The sequence below is a fragment of the Tachysurus vachellii genome, chromosome 17 (assembly GCF_030014155.1).
Source record: "Tachysurus vachellii isolate PV-2020 chromosome 17, HZAU_Pvac_v1, whole genome shotgun sequence".
Taxonomy (NCBI): domain Eukaryota; kingdom Metazoa; phylum Chordata; class Actinopteri; order Siluriformes; family Bagridae; genus Tachysurus; species Tachysurus vachellii.
The window spans coordinates 9,020,526-9,040,900 of record NC_083476.1 but is presented as its reverse complement, the minus strand read 5'-3'; the positions used below and the strand labels follow the sequence as shown (position 1 = coordinate 9,040,900).

The window sequence follows — 20,375 nt, the reverse complement described above, 5'->3', positions numbered from 1 at the left end:
GCCATCTCATCCGCCATTGGTTATATTTATTATTTTCCGTTTTTTTTAAGCGCCAAAATTCAACCCGCGCTCATACGTTTCCGGTGTTTTTGACATTACGGACGCATAAAGACGTTTACTGTAAGTGTTAAAAATGTCTCGTACTCCAAAAAGAGCTTGTTCCAGTCTTCTAAACGAAAGTCTAGAGAAGAGATTAAAACGGGTTTCAATTGAGGGAAATATCGGTAAGTAGTGAACATTAGCAACAGGGCTTCCGCTCAGTATTCACAATTGTGTATGTATGTATGTATGTATGTATGTATGTATGTATGTGTGTGTAAATATGTATGTGTGTGTATGTATGTGGGTGTGTGTGAAGTCAAATCAAATCAAATTTTATTTGTCACATACACATACATACAGGGCACGACATGCACTGAAATGCTTTTTACCTCTGTCCGGTATTTAAGCATAAAAGGAATGCAATTAGGGGTAAAAAAGCAAAACAAAAGGAGATAGATAAATAAAAAGTATAAACTATATAAAAACTATATAAAATATGTGGAAAAAAAAATATAATGTATATACATAAATATACATAAATGCGTATGATTTTTAATGATTGTCCTTAAAGTGTCTATGTGCAGTATGATGTATGTATGTGTATGTTTGTATGTATGTGTGTATCTGTGTGTATATGTGTGTGTATGTACTGTATGTGTGTATCTGTGTGTGTGGGGGGGGGTGTATGTGAGGGGGTGTCGATGGCAGCTTCTTTTGACAGTATAGAGGTTATTTCTGAATACTGCTAATTACTGTTTTAAACTAGTTAAATAGGTATTTTTGACATTTTGACACATATATATATATTTAATACATATATATATTTAACATAAAAAAAAGATTAAAACATCTCGAATTCCAAAAAGTGAGAGTGTGTGTGCCCTGCGATGGGTTGGCACTCCGTCCAGGGTGTATCCTGCCTTGATGCCCGATGACGCCTGAGATAGGCACAGGCTCCCCGTGACCCGAGGTAGTTCGGATAAGCGGTAGAAGATGAATGAATGAATGAATGAATGAATGAATGAATGAATGAATGAATTCCAAAAAGAACTTGTTCAAGTCCTTTAGACGGTAGTTTGGAGTTTATATTAAAGGCTATATATTATTAGTGCACATGAAGTGTAAAACGTGTTTAACTGATGCGATAACTAAATAAATAATAATTCTAATATATATATACATAATAACACCTATACATACATCTATATATTTTATGTACGGAAAGCAAGCTTTATGTTTTAAAGGTATATTTAGTAAACCATGTAACTACACGTTAAACTGGTGCTTTATGTTTCCTCCTGACACATACTTTGTCTTTAGCGGCTGGAAAGTCGACGTTTGTCCGCCTGCTGGAGCAGCACGATAAAGACTGGGAAGTGGTGCCCGAGCCCATCGCCAGGTGGTGCAATGTACAAACTCAACATGGGGAATTTGAGGTAATTAAATGACACAAATGTTGTGTGCACGTGTTGGCGGTTATCTTGAAGCAGTTGTTATAATAACGCCATACCTACATTATTACGTATTTAACAGCTGTTAACCGTTCAGTCTGTTTTAACATCCGGGTAACTTTCAGGCAAACGCAGTCCAATACCAAACCAACGACTGTATACAATATATGAGACATCAAATGAACAACATCCCGGAAACTGCTTGCACTGAAACAGCCTAGTCTACTGGAATGCAGAACCAGATTTACTTTCACTTTAAGAGACATGGGTTACTACATATATTCAATGTTTTAACTTTAACTCAGAAACAGATGAATCCAACTATGACTTATAAGAAACATGGATGCTTTCTTGCTTGTAATATTTAAGAGAAACCAAATGTCCGGCATTTTTCTTCAACTACGTGAATCAGGTTGTGTTGAAAGTGGTGTAAGTACTGGTGTCATGGAGCCTACACTGTTGGTTGGGAGTCTGTATATCCTGTGTGGAATGGACTTGAGCCACTCAGAGCAACTGTTGTTCATGCTCTGCAAATGTATTACCATCAACAGCTGTGGGATGCAATAATACACCCTACACCCCACATGTCTCTTGAGAGTCAGCAGATGGTACAGTCAACTGTACGCCAGTGTTCTACCACAACCAGATAGTTTTATATTACAAAGCAATCCTGTGCTTCAATCCAAAGCTTCAGAAGATCACGCAAATGTTCCATTTACCGTAAATGTGGCCAAATCAACTGAACATGTCAGGTATCAAAATTGAGCTTCTTCATTAAAGTATATAGATGCCAAACAAGTCTTGGAAATACTACATTGAAACGGAATAGAAAATTGGTATAGATGCATTTTTGCATTTTTAATATTAAAAACCTTTTGCATTAAAGATGTTTCAGTATGTTCATGCTCACATGAACATCAACTATGATAACCCAGAGGTAAAGCAGAAAATAGTGTGATAGGATTTTTAAGTTACTTACATTGGCTGATGCTACAATGCATTTTGCCTAAATAATAAATAAAAAAAGATTTTGAATGCAGGGATGAACTGACATTAAAATAATTAATCAAATTTTTGAAATAATTAATTTTAAAAGACTGCACATTCAGAATAGTGAACATAATTCTGTAAAGAGCAAGTTACTGGGTTATTCTTATATGAAAGTTTTTTTTTTGTGTGTGTATGCATGTGTGTTTGGTAGGAGCTGACCACATCTCAAAAGAGTGGGGGGAATGTGTTGCAGATGATGTATGAGAAGCCAGAACGCTGGGCTTACACATTCCAGAGTTATGCATGCATGAGCCGTGTGCGTGCACAAATCAACTTGGCCCGTGAGAAATTGCGCCACGCTGAGAACCCAGTGCAGTTCTTCGAGAGATCTGTGTACAGTGATAGGTGGGTGGGGATGGCACTGGGGGGTGGGGGTCTATGATGTATAATATCAGTTATATTTAAATGATATATAATTCTGAGCTGAGCACTTTGAAGTATAACATGTCTGTTAAATTAGTTTGTATAGGGAAAATTTGATCAGGATTTTCATTACACATTTAGAAATGGCAAGAAAAGTAATTTTAAATGCCTCCTGATAATTCTGATTTAAGGTATGAGCCATGTCTGTGAGTCAAGCAGTGCAGGATTAATTATTTGCAGAAGTTTCCTTATTAGCATAGTAAATCTAACCAGGATTAGAGGGGTGTCCAAAATATTCCATTATTGCATATTGAGCTGAAGTAACATTATTTTCCAGACATGGAAACACGACGGGTATATGCCAGGCCTACTCAATTCAATTCAGTTTTCTTTGTATTGCTCTTTTAACTTAAATATATAAATGCAAATACAATATAATAATATATAATGAATATTATACAAATATATAAATTCGGGATATATATTACAAATTTAAATTTATCGTACATGTCAGCCACTGTACAAGCTGTGACACGTGTGTTTTATTTCCTATTCGTTTTATGGACCAAAAAACAGTTCAATTAAATTTTTAATTGAAAAATTTATATAGCATTTGTATAGCACTTTTAACAATGGACTTTACACAAGTATAAAGTTAAGTTACTATTGATCTCTAACATTTATCCTTCTATAAGGAGAAGAAATAAGAAGAAATACACACAATAAATACTCACGCCACTGTAAAAAATATTAATAATTAAAATATTTAAATATTTAGCAAATAAAACCTGAATTGTTCGTAGATGCCTTCACTTTCATTGTAAATGCTTTCTTTATCATACCATAATGTATCCCATAGTACACTGTTAGTGAAGTGGGTGTGGCTAACATTCAGAGCACTTCCCTTCTAAGATCCTCCCCCTTTTAAAAAAAAAAGCATCAGCAAAGTTGGCAAACTTTGAGAAAAGTTTGAGAAATTTATACTTAATACTTAATATGTGCTTATGGATTTTATTATTTTAATTAAAACCTTTGGCATTTATTTATTTATTTATTTTTGTCCACTGGATCAAACCAAATTCCCTTTTCATGGTCTTTCAAGTTTTATTAAAAAGCAATTCTTACTTATGGTATTTTGGATCCTATTGGATTTCAGATTATGTTGACGCCTGAGTCTCTGTCTGTCCTGCAGGTACATCTTTGCAGCGAATTTGTATGAGAGTGAGTGTTTAAATGAGACTGAGTGGGCCATTTATCAGGACTGGCACAGTTGGTTACATAAAGTATTCGGCCAACACATTGAACTGGATGGTATCATTTATCTGCGGGCTAAACCAGAGGTACACTTTCATTCTTTAACTCAAATTGTACTATAATAAAAAAAAACTTTACATTTAACGTATTTATCTCACTTTTCTTAAAAAGTTAAATGGAAAAGTTAAAGGGAAGCAGATAAATGGATATTTTAGAGCATTATATGTTTTGTATATGTTTTATATGGAATTCCAGTTTTGTATTTGATTGGGTTTAATAAGGTGTGTTTAATTTGTGTGTGTGTTTTTGTGTGTGTGTTCCTTAGAGGTGTCTGGAGAGATTGCATGTTAGAGGCAGAGAGGAAGAGCAAGGGATTCCTCTGGAGTATCTAGAGAAGCTCCATTACAAGCATGAGTGCTGGCTGCAGCACAGGACGCTGAGGTACACACACACAGAACCCTGACCCATACAATGAACACTGTGTACTAATAGACAATAATCTAAAGATCTAATGGTCATGACTGCTTGTTTTATGCTCAGTCTCTGGGATATTCTTCTGTTCACCATAATTGTACAGAGTGGTTATCTGAGTTCAAGCCTCTTTGTCAGCTTGATCCGACCACACATTCTGGATGTTTTTCTTTATTGTTGGCTTCTTTCTTTGAGACTGTTGTGCATGTAAATCGTAATAGAAATACTCAGACCAGTCTATGTGGCACCTCAGCAATCATGCCGTTGTCAAAATGAGAAATCACATTTTCCCCATTTTGTGGCTGAGCAAGGCTGTAGGTTCCCTAAACCTTAAAGTATATTCAAAACATTATATTTATGTATGCATTATACTTGTTATACATATGTGTATATTGTGTGTGTTTGTGTGTTGCGCAGTATGGACTTTGACTATCTTTGTGAGGTTCCTGTTCTCACACTGGACGTCAATGATGACTTTAAAGGCGATAAATTCAAATGTGCAGACATGATTGAAAAGGTAGCAATACTCTTCCTTTCTTTCCTCTCTCCCTCATGGTTATACACACACACTTGCACACGCACAATGAATGTGGCATTTGTTCAGAGGACAAAAGAGTACACAGAGTCTATTTAGGTGGCTAAATGTGGCTATTTAAAACTACAAGTACAAAAGCCAATTACACAGCAATGACCCCAAGAGAGAACATATTAACTGTCTGTATGTTAGAGTTGGAGGTGTTCCTAATGAAGCTGAGATAAATGATTAGATTGACTTGTTTGAAGAGGGAGACAGGAGTAATTGCACAAAGAGACCAGAAAACCTTTGTTCACATATATACACATTATAATAGATACATAATCTTTGTCTTTCATATCAGATAAGAGTTCTGAACATGCAAAGGTTGTAGACTACAATGTTGTCCCTTTTTTCTCCCCAGGTGAAAGACTTTCTCAGCACTCTATGACCGACAAGAGTATATTTGTGATATTTGGATATATTTGTGTGTGTGTGAGCCTTATTAAAGATTATTGTCTTACCTGTATAACTACTATCATTCCATTAATGCAGTGAATTTGCCTGTGATGTTAGTCCCTTCAGACTTATCTCAGCACTGGATATAAAACATATTGACAAGTGGCAGGTGCTTCAGTGTGTATCGGTTGGTTACCTTCTTGCTAAGATTATGCCTGGCTGCCAGTTTGATTTAAATGGGTTATAAAATAAATATTACAGGCTATGGTTAGAGTAAGGGCAAAGCAGTGTATTGCAAGTTTGGCAAGAAAGTATAAATAGATTACATTTTGAAGTGTATAATTTGCTTCAAACAACATACAGAGCTGTAACAATTTCCATTTAGAAATATTTGGGTGTTTGGATCAGCAATTTCATTTTGATCTAGCCAATAACTGAAGCACACAGTAATATTTCAGTAGTGAAATGAGGTTTATTGGATTAACAGAAAATGTGCAAAATGCATCAAAATGAAATTAGACAGGTGCATAAAATTTGGGTACCCCAACAGAAAAATCAAATCAATATTTAGTAGAGCTCCTTTAGCAGAAATAACAGCCTCTAGATGCTTCCTATAGCCTGTAATGAGTGTCTGGATTCTGGATTAATGTATTTTGGACCATTCCTCCTTACAAAACATCTCCAGTTCATTTGATGGTTGCTGAGCATGGACAGCCCACTTCAAATCAGCCCACAGATGTTCAATGATATTCAGGTCTGGGGACTGGGATGGCCATTCCAGAACATTGTACTTGTTCCTCTGCATAAATGCCCGAGTAGATTTTGAGCAGTGTTTTGGGTCGTTGTCTTGACAATATTCTCAAGAATCTGCTGATATTGTGTGGAATTCATGCGACCCTCAACTTTAACCAGATTCCCAGTACCGGCACTGGTCACACAGCCCCACAGCATGATGGAACCTCCACCAAATTTTACGGTGGGTAGCAAGTGTTTCTTGGAATGCGGTGTTCTTTTGTCGCCATGCATAACGCCACTTGCTATGACCAAATAACTCAATCTTTGTTTCAAATTGCTGATCCAATTATTGGTTACAAAAATTGGCTGCCTCTGCAAGTCTGCAAAATAGTATTGCATTAATATGTATAAATTGTTAGGTTAAGACTTAAAATTTGGGTTACCTTACTTTAGTCCTGTAAGGCATACTCTTTTCCAGTAAAACTGCCAAAGGGCACAGTTGGTTTGTTATGGTTGGTGTTTTGCTCAGTAATTCAAAAATAAGAAAATATTTTCATGCACATATTACTCAGAACATGGACCAAAATGCAGGTGTAAACAAAAAATTAACAAGTTATATTCTGTTTATATACTGATCACAATTTTGGAGGCTATTATGGGAACAACATGTCCTATAAAGACAACTTATTAGGAATAAACTGCAGTGAACCACTGACCTGAAATGCCCTTTCAAATCATTCAGTGTTAATCGGAAATAACAAATAAATTACAAAAGGTCGAGCTATACCAATCAACCATTTTTCCTAACATCAAATGGCCTGACAGTCATGAAATTAGTTATAAATCCCTAAACATATTGTACTCCAAGTTAACAGCAACAAATGTTATAACCTCAGTATTAGGAAAAGGAAATTTAATTCTGAGCTAAAAACATTTCTTAACATCAAATTTATATTATACAAATTATGTTCAGTGTGTATTTCATAAAAGTAATAGGGGGAATGACTGGTCATTATTTCTGAAATATTTAGTGGCTGTCAATTTTTCCCCAACTGGGCATGCACTGACCACCAGGAGGACCTCTAAGCATGAATGTCAGTTCCCTTAAATATTGTTTATGTTTGCTAATATAGGAGTGGAAAATGTGCCTTTTTTATTTTATGATGCAGTTTGCAAATGTATTACTTTTTTTTTTTTTTTTTTTTTTTTTTTTTAAGGAGATGACCTGGGTCTACAGTCTGTGCTCAGTTGATTGAATACTGACATTTTTGATAATCTTTAATAATAACAGTGAACAATTTATTGTATGTATATGTCTTAATAATTTTGCTTAAATATCCATAAGAAATGTTAATATAACAATGGAAAGATTAAGACTTGTCAGAGCTGTCAGGCTGCATTTTCTCTTACATCCTTCTTGGAAAGCTTTTATAAACATTTCAGGCTGATTCTAGTGGGGAAATTAGGTTGTTTTTCAAGAATGGGCTGACTACCATGTTTTGAGTAAGCTTTGTGGGCTTTGTTTGGCTTACTCAAAAGGAAAAAATGTATTCTCATCCTTAAGGGGAAAAGCTATTTTTACTGTGCAGATGATTCCAAAAGATCTAGTGGAAACTATATTATTTAAACATGTAAGTGGTAAAGATTCAAAATGAATTAGAAAAAAATCAGGTAAAACAATATAGAGGCAAGGTTGCTTCTGCACAACTGTATTTTTAGGATTAAACTCTAAAAAGTGTTTACGATTTTGTCCGATTAGGTGCTGAATAAACTGATCAAAAATAAATTAAACAACAACTTTTACACTCTTCATTCACTTTCATTAAACACTGGGTCTGAGTCACAATTACAGGGGACCCTATCCCAGGAACACTGCAGAGAAAAATACACCAGTGGACTGCAAATGTTTGCATTCCTAATGAATATCGCAGTAAAAAAGAAATAAGACCACAGGGGAAGTTCATTCCATCACCTGCATCCAAGTTTTGTAGGTAAGCTTCAGCTGATATGGGCAGGTTGGGCCAATGGAGGGTACACAGCAATAACATGCCATGGAAGAATATATATATATATATATATATATATATATATATATATATATATATATATATATATATATATATATATATATTATATATTTATTTATTTATTTCAAATGATGGGCAGCCATCCCCAGTGAGATGTTGTGCCAAACATGAGGGGGTGAAAGGATAAAATGTTTTGTGTGACATCAGCATAGGAGTGATATGAAAAGCAATGTGAAGATTTAACCTCACTGAGAGAACAGATATATAGAGAAAAGGGAAACACTAAGCCATATGGATGCAAGGATCCAAAAGCTTCTCAGACAACCTGAAAGGCTGAAGGCAGCTATAAAGTCAAACACAGACATGCCTACAGTTCATTAAAGATCATAAATCCCACACTCAGTAAGGAAAATCTGCTAATCCTACTAATTCTGCTAATTATAGTACATTCAATTGTCTTAATTTGATTTCTTCATTCATTTTCTTTAAATCTATGTACGAAATGTTGGTTCCTACACTCGCCAATAAGCTGCTCATCTTGCTCGCTAATATTGGTTAGTGCCAATAGTCTCTCTCTCTCTCTCTCTCTCTCTCTCTCTCTCTCTCTCTCTCTCTCTCTCTCTCTCTCGTCACGCTGGAGGAGGGAGAGCTCTTTAAATATGGAAAGGAGACAGAAGTGCCATTGACGCTCGGAGACGAGCGAACAGACAAGAGAACGTTCCTCACTTTTAGCGACTGTCCAGAGTATCTGAGTTTTTTAATTTTTTGAACTTATAGTAGTTTGTAGATCCATATCGTTAAATCCCGACAGATAGAATACGAACAGGTCGAAGTGAGTAAACTTAACCAAAGTGCTTGGCTTCTTCTGCAGTTTTTGGCGTTTTCACAAAATATCGACATTAAGAATAGTGAGCGCGTTTGTTTCACACTGACAGGACGGCTTGTGTGACACCATTACGCACTTAAGCACTTCGGGAAGGAGGACTCCCGTAATGAGCGATAAAAACAAGTAAGTATAAAAATAAGTAATAAATAACGAGTCCTAAGACCAACGATTAGTTATTTCAGTAACCTGTCTGTGTTGTAGGAAGCTTTACCACGCGGGCTACCTTATGTTAGCGTCCCTCGTGCGCGCGTGTGTGTGTGTGTGTGATAACTGGTGAGTTGTTGCCAAATTAAGAAAGTTACTCTTTTACACACACTCTTGACCGGTACATCGCATTGTTTTTGTTAGACCCTGACAAGTCATTGTTATTTTATAATATACTGGAATTGAAATTATGATTATGAGCTGAAATTATTAATATTTCTCTCCAACGCAGCTGAACGGTTTAGGAATTATAGAAGCTTTTATTTCCGCTTTGCCTTTAAGGAACCAAAACTGAATGGACACAGAGATAGTAGTGCTTTTGTCTGCAGTCACATCATTAATGAATGCAAACGAACCAGTTCCACTTGCAGCCATTCAGCCTTAACCATTCAGCCAGGATGTTTCAAAACTGGACATTTCTGCATTGTTTTTTTTAATATATATAACATTAATGACACCTATTTAATATTTTTTATCATAGTAGTATACTGTGTATATATACTGCACATCCTAGCATGCATCCTAAACAAACATTAATTATACAGTGTATACATATAGTATGTTGCAAAGCTCCAGCACAATTGTAAGAAAACAATTATTTCCAAACAATAAATGTTAAAAAACAAAACCCCACAAAACTACAATTGCATCTCTCAATTAGTAGAAAGGAAGAATGGCAGATATATTGCTCTGGAAATTATGTATATAGAGAGAGTACAAAGAAAATAAGAATATTTAAAACATTAGAAAAATATAAATTATTCAATGGCTGGTATCAACATACTGTACATGGAAAAAAACAAACAAAAAAAAACACAAAACAGCATATCAGAACCTTCTGTGTACTTTATTCATGGCCCAGGACCTTAAGCAATGGTCCCTGTGCTTAGATTAATAAATGAGCAATTTGCAACACTGGAAAATTTATACAGATGATCAAAGACCATATTCCCGAACATTACATTTTAAATCTGATCTAAAGTTTAAATTTGCATCTGACAGGAAACTGTCTGACAATGAACAGTGCCTCTTATGCATTTTCCTTATTGCTTCTGGTTCAGTTAGATTACATTATAAAATTGCTTTACTGTGCAGAAAATTTGTGTTCAAAACACATATCATGTATTAAGGCATCATTGCTTTATATTTGGCTCAGGTGTGGTTGAACCTGGGATAGGGATTTGTAATATTCAGTCATATAAAATATGCAGGGGGCACGGTGGCTTAGTGGTTAGCACGTTCGCCTCACACCTCCAGGGTCGGGGTTCGATTCCCGCCTCCGCCTTGTGTGTGGAGTTTGCATGTTCTCCCCGTGCCTCGGGGGTTTCCTCCGGGTACTCCGGTTTCCTCCCCTGGTCCAAAGACATGCATGGTAGGTTGATTGGCATCTCTGGAAAAATTGTCCGTAGTGTGTGATTGCGTGAGTGAATGAGAGTGTGTGTGTCCTGCGATGGGTTGGCACTCCGTCCAGGGTGTATCCTGCCTTGATGCCCAATGACCCCTGAGATAGGCACAGGCTCCACGTGACCCGAGGTAGTTCAGATAAGCGGTAGAAAATGAATGACTGAATGAATAAAATATGCATGCATTCCCGTTAAACTATTCAAGTCCAGCAGCAACTGCTGAAAAGTACTCAACAGATGAGTCAGATGAGCGAATCTCAAATTTTAGGACCACAACTACTATATCCAGTATTCGGAAGAGCACCTGTCTTCAGAATACTGGATGAATACTGGATGAACACTGGTAAATAGTTTAAAAAATCTGTTTATCAAATTTTATCCTTTGTTCTTCCCTCTATTTCTGGTCTTTTAACACAGGGCTAATTAAAAAGCTTTTTAAAAGTTTTTGGCATTGTAAACCGCAGAGATTTAGATGTTTTCATAAAACTCTTAAAATAAAGCTAGTTAAATTAATTCCTTCATGCTTTATTATGACTCATAAGGAGGGAAAGGTAACTCACCTGTTAATCTGGTTTCTGTCTGTTATCTAAATAGTACTGTACAGTTTAAAACTCTATCAGTGATGTCGGATAAAATACACATGACAAGTACACTTCCTGCTATGCTTTTTCAAGCAGTTTTAACTGCACAAGGAATATGAGATGTTCCAGGAGAGATTAACAAAGGAAAAAAAAAAACAGAATTAATTCAGACTTGATAGGAAATGACCTTCAGAATGAATATTCACAACTCTTTCTTCACAATATTAGTGTGAGACCAGTGTTGTTACTTATCTGTATGTAGAACAAAGAAGTTTGGAGTGAGGATGAGGGAATGATTGAGCAAATAAAAAAGTGGAAACTGGAGTGATACTCCATGATCAAAAATCACTGTATGATTACTGTGACCCAGTGTCCAGGTTTTCAGTAGACAATGAAACAATGCCAAATAATACAATGCTCTCTGCTTATTGTAAAGTCACAATGAAAATATTATTTTAAATTATTCAAGTTAATTAACAAATTTTGAACAGAATGAAATTTTAGTCTGTTGGAATTATAAAAGATCTATGATTGTCAATATATGTAAGAGTTTTCACAAGTGGAAAGGAGAAAGATTTGAATATCAGCATCTGAATTTGTATGGTCAAAGCCTCAGTGAATTATTGAACCCCTCAATACACCATAATGCTTTTGTTTTTGTTTCATAAGCAAAGTGAAATAGCTTAGCATGTTTTTTTTTTTTTGTCTGAGCATCATGCAATTCAAAGTTTAATTTCAGTTTTCATACCATTAAAGGATAAAGTGGAAACCCATTTTGTGACATAGATAAGGGAGGGCTAAATACATAACCATGGTTCTACAAGTTATTGCTAGAAGCAGTAGCATAATTTCAGCATCTGATGTGTCACAGTAACAAGGGTACATGCTGGTTCAGGAGGTCAGATCTGATGCGTAAAAAGATTGCTTGCAATTCAGCAGTTTGCAGAGATACTCATTTCATTTCAGCATCTTGCATAGGCTTGTAATGAATATCATTAGTGGAAACAAACATCTTGCTCACCATCTTGATGCCACAAGCAGGAATCTGTGGATGTGTTTGTGAACATTTCTACATCTTTATTTGATACAGTTTATTTGAAACAGTACTACTGAATTGAAAGAATGTTCAAGACTGATGACCTGGACCCTTAAAAAAAAACCTGTAAAATAATGGTCATGCAAGGTAGATTCTGCAGGGTCATTTGCATTTGCTAATGACACTTGACACTGTGTCTCAAGGGTCATTTGCATTTGCTAATGGTACTTGACACTGTGTGTGTCCCCTGGTGGTCACAGTTTAACTCTTGGTGCTGGTCCCAAGCCCAGATTAAATGAGAGGGTTGCATCAGGAAGGGCATCCAGCGTAAAACCTTTCCCAAATGTGCAAACCAGTGATCCGCTGTGGTGACACCGAACAGGGAGCAACCAAAAGACGAACAACTTTGAGCGTGGAGTGAGGTATCCTTCAACTCCATTACAGAGGGGTCAATATCTATGAAATGTTCAATATAATTCCATATTAGAATGTCACCAATGTGGAATATTTGGAGCAAACAACACCAAGAAAGAATCTGACCCAGAGAGGAGTATTACAGCTTACTGAGTGGAGACCAAATCTATACAGAGGGAACATAGTGAACTTGGTGAGTGTTATATACTTAGCTAGTAATAATAATAATATACAGAAATATACTTTCTGTATATATTAAGGGCAGAAGAGGATGAGAGGAGGTTACAGGATCACATTACCTCCAACTTGCTGCTTAGAGGGCAGCTCCATATCATGTGCATATGAAGAAAGTATTCTGCCATAACAACAGGAAAATGGATTTCTATGGATTTTCTAATTCAGGGAAATGACAGTGAAACAAAGTGTTAAACAAAGAGAGGCCAACATGCTGATAAGCACGTGCCGCTGATGCCGTTTTTGTGGACTGAAAGGCTCGTGAAAAAGGATGCTGTCTGTGATATACTTCCGGAAAAAAAAACACATCCAGTGTGGTTTGACTTTTATTTTGTATCAGATAACAAGGGAAATTATTATAAAAAATAAATAAAAACTTTAACTAAAATGAATAAATAAGAATAAATTAATTGCCATTTGTCTTAAAATTCAATAACACAAACAAAAGTCTTCAATTAGTCAATCGAATAATTAAATTAATCAATTATTAATCAAATAAATAAATAAATAAATATAAAACAATTCAGATAATGATAACAAATATAGCAAAATTCTGACCATTATTTGAAACCTCAAATGTGACATAACTGAGTTAAGCAAATGGGTGTGTACCACTATGTATGAGAAAAACTCAAACCCGCATTCCCACGCACCTTTATTCCTCGGCAGTTTGCAGCCTTGGGCCCCTATAACCCATATAGAGCCTTTAGATGCCCCTATTACTTCTGGAAAAAAAAATTCATATCCACTTAGGTGTACAAACATATAAAATGTGAACTCCCTGAGATGATATGAGGAAGAAACCTTCAGGCTTAGAAAGTAACCCATCTTCATTTGGGTAACACTGGACAGTAAATAATATAAATGTAATTAATGTATTTTCTATAACAGTTTGTAGTCAAGTGGAATTTTGAATCCAAGAGCTCCTGAGGAACAAATAGGTCAGGGTAATTTGTAGTGGTAGATCAGTGGTTAAGGTGTTGGTTTACTGATCGGAGGCCTAAATTTTGACTGAAACATTTCATGAATGTTATTTCTGTGTAGGTATGTGCATAACTGCTGTCTTATAACCTTTTCTAAGATCAAGGGGGAGGTTTGATATTGGCCTGTAGCTGGCAGGGGTCGAGGTTGGGTATTTTAATCAGGACTTTAATAGCCCTTTTTTTCGTAGTTGTTACACAGAACACTAAAACTCTGATCAGTAGTAATTTCTTTAACAATAAGTGCAATATACTATACAATAATAACAATATCTCCCTACACAACAATCTGATCTCTCCTTCGGCCATGGCTCACAACCGTGGGGTAACCATGGACAATCAACTTCCCTTTTCCTTGAATGTTGCTAATGCTCATGTCTGTTTCTTCTCTACAACATGGGTAAGAGTCAACACCAAGAAAGAACATAGTGAACCAGTGTTAATGTATTTAATGATATAGACTTCAAAGGCACTTTTGTACATCACTCTGGATAAGGGTGTCTGCCAAATGCCATAAATGTAAATGTAAGTGGTTTAGATGCAAGAAATCTTATATTTAACAGTCCTCGATTCAGGTCAAATTTACTTGTTGTGCATTCACTATGATTGATTTTATACTAATAAGGTTACTAAAACAAATATTCTGAGTGTTTATTCATTTTTGTTTAGCTCGGGAATCAGACACAGTCTATTGTGAAGCCTGGCTGACGACTCATTGCAGCTAGCAGACAGTCAGGTTAGCCTACTTGTCTGCTCCCTCCCCCTGGCTCTGGATTATTACTGATTGTCTAGACATTTACATTACAGCATTTGGCAGACGCTCTTATCCAGAGCGACTTACATTATCTGTTTTTTTTTATACAGCTGAGCAAATGAGGGTTAAGGGCCTTGGATATTGAAAAAAGTCTGAAGTGGGTTTCCTACACTTGCTGTTTGAAGACAGAACACAAATAGCCTATCCTGAAAAAAAAAGAACTGTGATAGAAAAGTAAAAAATTAATAAACGAAAACAACTGCACAAAATATTAAGGAAAAAGAGAAAATTAATCGATATAATTTAAACTCTGATACAGGCACGAAACTCACAGCAAACATTCAAATCTTATTAAGACTTTTCTTTAAAAAATTTGCTGTAGAGTAAATAAAACACTTTTTTTACTGTTTGTGTTAATGTATGTAATATTTATTACATTTGTGCAAGTGTTAAGAAGTTTTTTTATATCCTGCATATTCATCAAAATAGGCAAGAAACATCCTAAAAACCAGCCACAGCTGGATCAGAGTGCATGTTCTTCTAGTACTCGAGATAAAATGCAATGTAGCAAAGGAAACTTTTCGATCTGGATGTTTCTAATATGGGAAGCAATCAAATTATGATGCTCTGCTCATACATATAGCAATTTTATTTCTGCAAGTTGCTATCACTGTACTATGTAGTCACCAGTGGGTGTTCATACTAATGGTTGCCATAATGTTTATCAGTGAGCGGTGCAACTAGCATTCAAAAAGTTATCATACAGCTAAAATGAAACATTCTGGGTGGAGATTTGGTGCTTGTGTATAATAGCATTATATATCTGCATGATATCATATGAGATGAAGGAATAGCAGATTGTCCTCTTTGCCAGGGATTGTGTTCATCTTTCTTTCTTCGCTGCCATTAAAGGTCACTACACTACAAATTCGCTCTATATTTGCATAAATTTAAACCTTAGACACGTCCATATCTAGTCAACACCGTCGATGTTGCTCATGTTACTGGAAGTTTTGAGCTGTCAGTGAAATGGCTTGTTACAGTTATACCACAGAATCGCTTCATTTCATTCTGTTTCAGACCTTTTTCTTCTGTAACCTGTTGTTAACCACAAATAAGACGTGTTTTCTGAAATTTCAACTTGTATGTATTGATTGTATTGTAGAAATATGCTGTACATGCGCTTCTACACTTTTTTCTTTTTCTCTTTTTACAGTAATACCACCATTCCTTAGTGGTATATCATATACTGTTACACAGCTCAGAACTTGCACCCATAAAAATGACAAGCATTTAATGTAGAATGTTCTTAAACATGTATTTCTTCTAAATACATTTGAAATTTTGTGTATATTATTTATAAAGAGAACAGAGTTGAATAGAGTTGTTTGTGCTTATCAGCATCTATGCTCAGGGAACTGATACATGATCTTTTGCACACATGCACTAGAATGTACCTATCCCACACAAGTGTGTCAACAGTTCACAGCCATTATTTTATTATTTTTATTGCCTGCAAATTAGAGCATTATAAATAAACAGTAGAGCTACATCCTATGTGAAGACCTGTTGTGGATCATCACATATGGATAGCAAAGAAGCTTGAGGAGAATGGTAACTACTTGTGACAGTAGGTCAAGCAGAATAGGAGTTTGCTTTGCTAAGTGCTAAAGCTGCATACTTTCTTTGTTTTAAGTTATAGACATATTATGAGTTATGAGTTTAATTTATTTGTGTCTGTATTGGATTATTCTACATTGGATATTGTATATTGGGTTAGGTGCCTAATTGTAATTTTTTGTGAGTTTTTGGTTCAGCAGGAAAAATGGATCCAAAAGGGTCTTTCTGAATAACGTTGGTGCTGTATTGTTCTAAAAGCCCAAATCCACTGGTGTTTAAGTTTCCTAATGCAGGAGTATACCTGTAACCTAACCTCTCCTGAAATACAACACCTAATGCTAATGATAATGCTAATGCTAACATCAGCATCAGTTTCACTTTAGGGCCTGGCCTTTTACACGGGTAGTAGTAGCGAAAGTTCACATAACTGGTCAAAGTGATAAACAATCCCAGGGAACAGGATCAGTGTTTTAAATGACAGTTTCTGTTAAGTGCTATGTAGTAAAGCTCACCTGCTTTAGCACATCTTGTGTAGTTGATGTGTTACATGCTAAATACTGCATCCTAAAAGGCTGTAGCACAGGCTGTGTTTAGTCAAAAGGGCAGGATTGTGTTCCCAACAGCTGACTAGAGGAAAAAAAATGTAATGAAATGATACTCTGTGTGTGTGTGTGTGTGTGTGTGTGTGTGTGTGTGTGTGTGTGTGTGTGTGTGTGTTTGTCTGTCTGTGTGTGTCTGTGTGTGTGTCTCTGTGTGTGTGTCTGTTTATGTGTCTGTGTGTGTGTCTGTTTGTGTCTGTGTGTTTGTGTGTGTTCTTGCAAGATTTGTATCTGTATCTTGCAAGACTTGCAAGGAAGTTCTTGCAAGATTTGTATCTGTGTCTAGAATATATTTATATGAAACAAATCTAGTCACATAAATAAAAGTATTTATTTAAAAGATCCACACTCTTGTGATCTTTAACACAGTTAGATTGCTTGGCATTCTGTTCACACACACACACACACACACGCACACACACACACACACATACACAACTATGCTGAAACGCTAATCAGGCTCCATCACCTGCTATGGTATTAAATATCAACAACATTGGACAAATGTGTTTGTTGTGTAAAATCACACTCTTACACTTTGCATGCATTACAGTGTTGCAATCCTTATGACCTTTAACTTCCTTGTCAAGTTAGGCCTGCAGCTGCTAGGAATCTGGTTTTGAAAGGTACATTCTAAAGTAGGGCTGATATTGTTTAAGGATATGGTCTGACATGTTACACAGCAATACCTACTTATTTTAATATATGTTGCCACTTATATGTATTTGCTGGGTAATTTTAATGAGTTTATATTGAATAATTTTGTTTGCCTTAAAGATCTTAAAGATCTTTGTTTGCCTTAAAGAGTCACTGCTGTGAAGTTGAACATCTGGTAGTCCACTCGTGAATTGTTTCCTGTCTGTATTCCACTGGGAATCAATAAAGTTCATCTTTAAGGTTGGCAACTAACCAAAAAAAATTGAAGTCACGTTGGATTTTAATCTGTGTCCCATAGAAAGAATGTTATCCGCTTGGAGACCAAGAAGTTAAAATATTTACCCAAACCAACCCAGACGATAAGGGCAATGAATGTTGAAAATCCTTCAGATGTTTTTAATACTTCTGACTGATAATCACTTATTTTAAAGTAACCCAGAAATTATGAATCAGAATCACTATCAGGTAAACTGTGCATCGTCACACACAATTATTTGAACATAGAGTTGAACCTTTAGATTCATATCTACATGGCAAGCAGCCATGCACTTTACTCAGCATGTGTAGGAAACTTGATAATGACCAGTTCTGAGCTTGGAGTATTTTTGGCTCTCAGAAAGCTTCCACTGTGATTCCTATGAATCAATTTTATTCTCTTCTATATTGAGCATTGTGTTAAATATGTGAGTGTGAAATCAGTACTAGTTCCTCTTTGCCTTCTTCTTGATTTCATCTCTTTGATTAAGAGAAGAAAAAAGGCACTAAGGATTCTTTCACTTTCTTGCTCTAAGCTGCACAATCCAGATTTATAAGGCTTCCTCTCCACCGCTTTCGATATGAAAGTTGAATTTGTTTCTTAGAAAACCTATACAGAGACTAGTTAAATTAATTATTTATTCAAGGTTTCTCTGTTTAATAGTTATAATGTTCCAAAACTGTTTCCAAATCTTGTAGTGGCTTCCTCAGAAGAACAAACCAAAGATCTCTTTATGATAATGAATGGAAATTTATTTACATTTTCTAGATTAGTATGGGATCATAGATGTTTTTTGGGTATAAGAGTATTGAGATAAAGTTTAAATGTGATAAAATGTGATGTGTATTTCAGTCACTATGAAATTTGTTAAACCACACTTTTAGTTAACTTCACACACAGACTAAAATTACATTTTCAATTCTCTTCAGGATATACTGGGGATTTTTTTGGTAACTCAAAAATTTTGTGCAATAAATATTAAAATAATTAATTTGTTCTTCATTTTATACTATGAGACATTTATAACTGTAACACTAATTTCACAGCACCAGGATCTCTCAGTCATTAACAAGAAATTTACTCTCTTTACTCTCACGACATGCAGATTGGAGCTGACAGCTTAACAGACAAAGAAAGGTCCATGTTGTTTAGAATGGAAGTGTAATGGACACAGCATGGTGCTGAGTGATGTGTTTTTATTACAGAGTCTTTACCACAACTGATGAGAAAAGACCAGCAGAAGCAGAAGGAATGTTAGAGATCAAGAGATTAATAATGAAATGAAAGGAAAGGAATTTAACAATGTTGTTAAATAATAGTGCAGTGATAGTTAAAAAAAAAAAAAAAGCAGACCTGCATATGTTATATTAAACCTCCAAGCTTTTGCCTGTTACACACTGATTTGAGCTGGTGAAGATTTACAGCCCTACTGAGGATGTGTTTAAGTAACAAAGAATATAGTAGAATATTATACAGTCAATGGAATTATACAAAACTTCAGAGTATGGTTTAATGTCTTTCTGATATCTGATAAATATGGAGTGGATAGACAAACAGGAGGGAGGAACAGCTGCAGACTGCTAAACTGAAAGGCATTGTTACTTGATGTGTGTGTATGCTGCCAGGGTGTGGCCATATGTATATGTGTATGTGTGTATGTCTATGTGTATGTGTATGTGAGTGATAGATGTATAGTGGCTTTGTGATTTTTCTGTGAGCATGTACTGTACACTCTGTTGTCATGCATCTTTGTGTGTCACCTTGTTTTTGTCTAGATGTACAAGTGTGTTGTATTCCAGCAGTCACTGTAGTCAGCTTCAATATTATTGGCACACTTCATGAAAATATTTGTGGTTGTATTCCAACTCCTGCCCTGTGTGTGTGTGTGTGTGTGTGTGTGTGTGTGTGGATTTATCATGTTCCCCCTGTGCTTCAGGGGTTTTCATCTGGTAGGTAAGTTTCCTCTACCAGTCCAAAGGCTTGTGTTGTACTGTAGGCTGTTTGGCATGTCTGTGTATGTGTGAATGTACCATGCAATGGATTGACACACCTGAGTTCTTTGGAGACCCTGTGTAGGATAAGCGGTACAGAAAGCGAAGTTGAGCACAATTTGTCAGTTGTTTTTGTGTAATTATAATATTCCCCTTTCTCTGGAAGGGTTCCAATAATTCTGGAGATGACTGTATGAGTTTGTATTATTGTGTGTGTTTGTGTTTGTATCACTGCTCAGGTGGTAAGAGCAAAGAGACCTTAATACACAACAGGATTCAACATACATTCACACACACACACACACACACACACATATATATATATATATATATATATATATATATATATATATATATATATATATATATTGTTTGTTTTGTTTTGTTATGTATG

General features: G+C 35.7%; 2 protein-coding genes across 4 annotated transcripts in view; both read left to right on the top strand.

The window, feature by feature from the left end:
* Positions 1-61: 61 nt before the first annotated feature.
* On the top strand, positions 62-5,677 carry dck (deoxycytidine kinase). Its single transcript, XM_060890765.1, has 7 exons — positions 62-224; positions 1,363-1,478; positions 2,695-2,888; positions 4,099-4,246; positions 4,486-4,601; positions 5,049-5,148; positions 5,570-5,677. Exons 1-7 carry the CDS (start codon positions 134-136, stop codon positions 5,594-5,596), a joined length of 792 nt encoding a protein of 263 aa, XP_060746748.1. The 5' UTR covers positions 62-133; the 3' UTR covers positions 5,597-5,677.
* A 3,333-nt stretch (positions 5,678-9,010) lies between these two features.
* The window catches only part of slc4a4b (solute carrier family 4 member 4b), a 38,393-nt gene continuing 27,028 nt past the window's right edge, over positions 9,011-20,375 (top strand). For 2 of the 3 annotated variants that reach the window (XM_060891743.1, XM_060891744.1), the window contains exon 1: positions 9,011-9,375. In XM_060891743.1, the coding sequence (XP_060747726.1) occupies positions 9,359-9,375 (17 nt within the window). In that variant the 5' untranslated portion in view covers positions 9,011-9,358. The remainder of the gene's footprint in view (positions 9,376-20,375) is intronic. The other variant, XM_060891745.1, reaches the window with a different exon arrangement.

What these genes read in the sequence shown, in the direction of transcription:
- dck (XM_060890765.1), top strand. Translation starts at nt 134, where the DNA reads ATGTCTCGTACTCCAAAAAGAGCTTGTTCCAGTCTTCTAAACGAAAGT. An exon ending in CTGCAGCACAGGACGCTGAG is followed by an intron (nt 4,602 to 5,048) that starts GTACACACACAC and finishes TGTGTTGCGCAG; the next exon opens with TATGGACTTTGACTATCTTT. An exon ending in GTGCAGACATGATTGAAAAG is followed by an intron (nt 5,149 to 5,569) that starts GTAGCAATACTC and finishes TTTTCTCCCCAG; the next exon opens with GTGAAAGACTTTCTCAGCAC.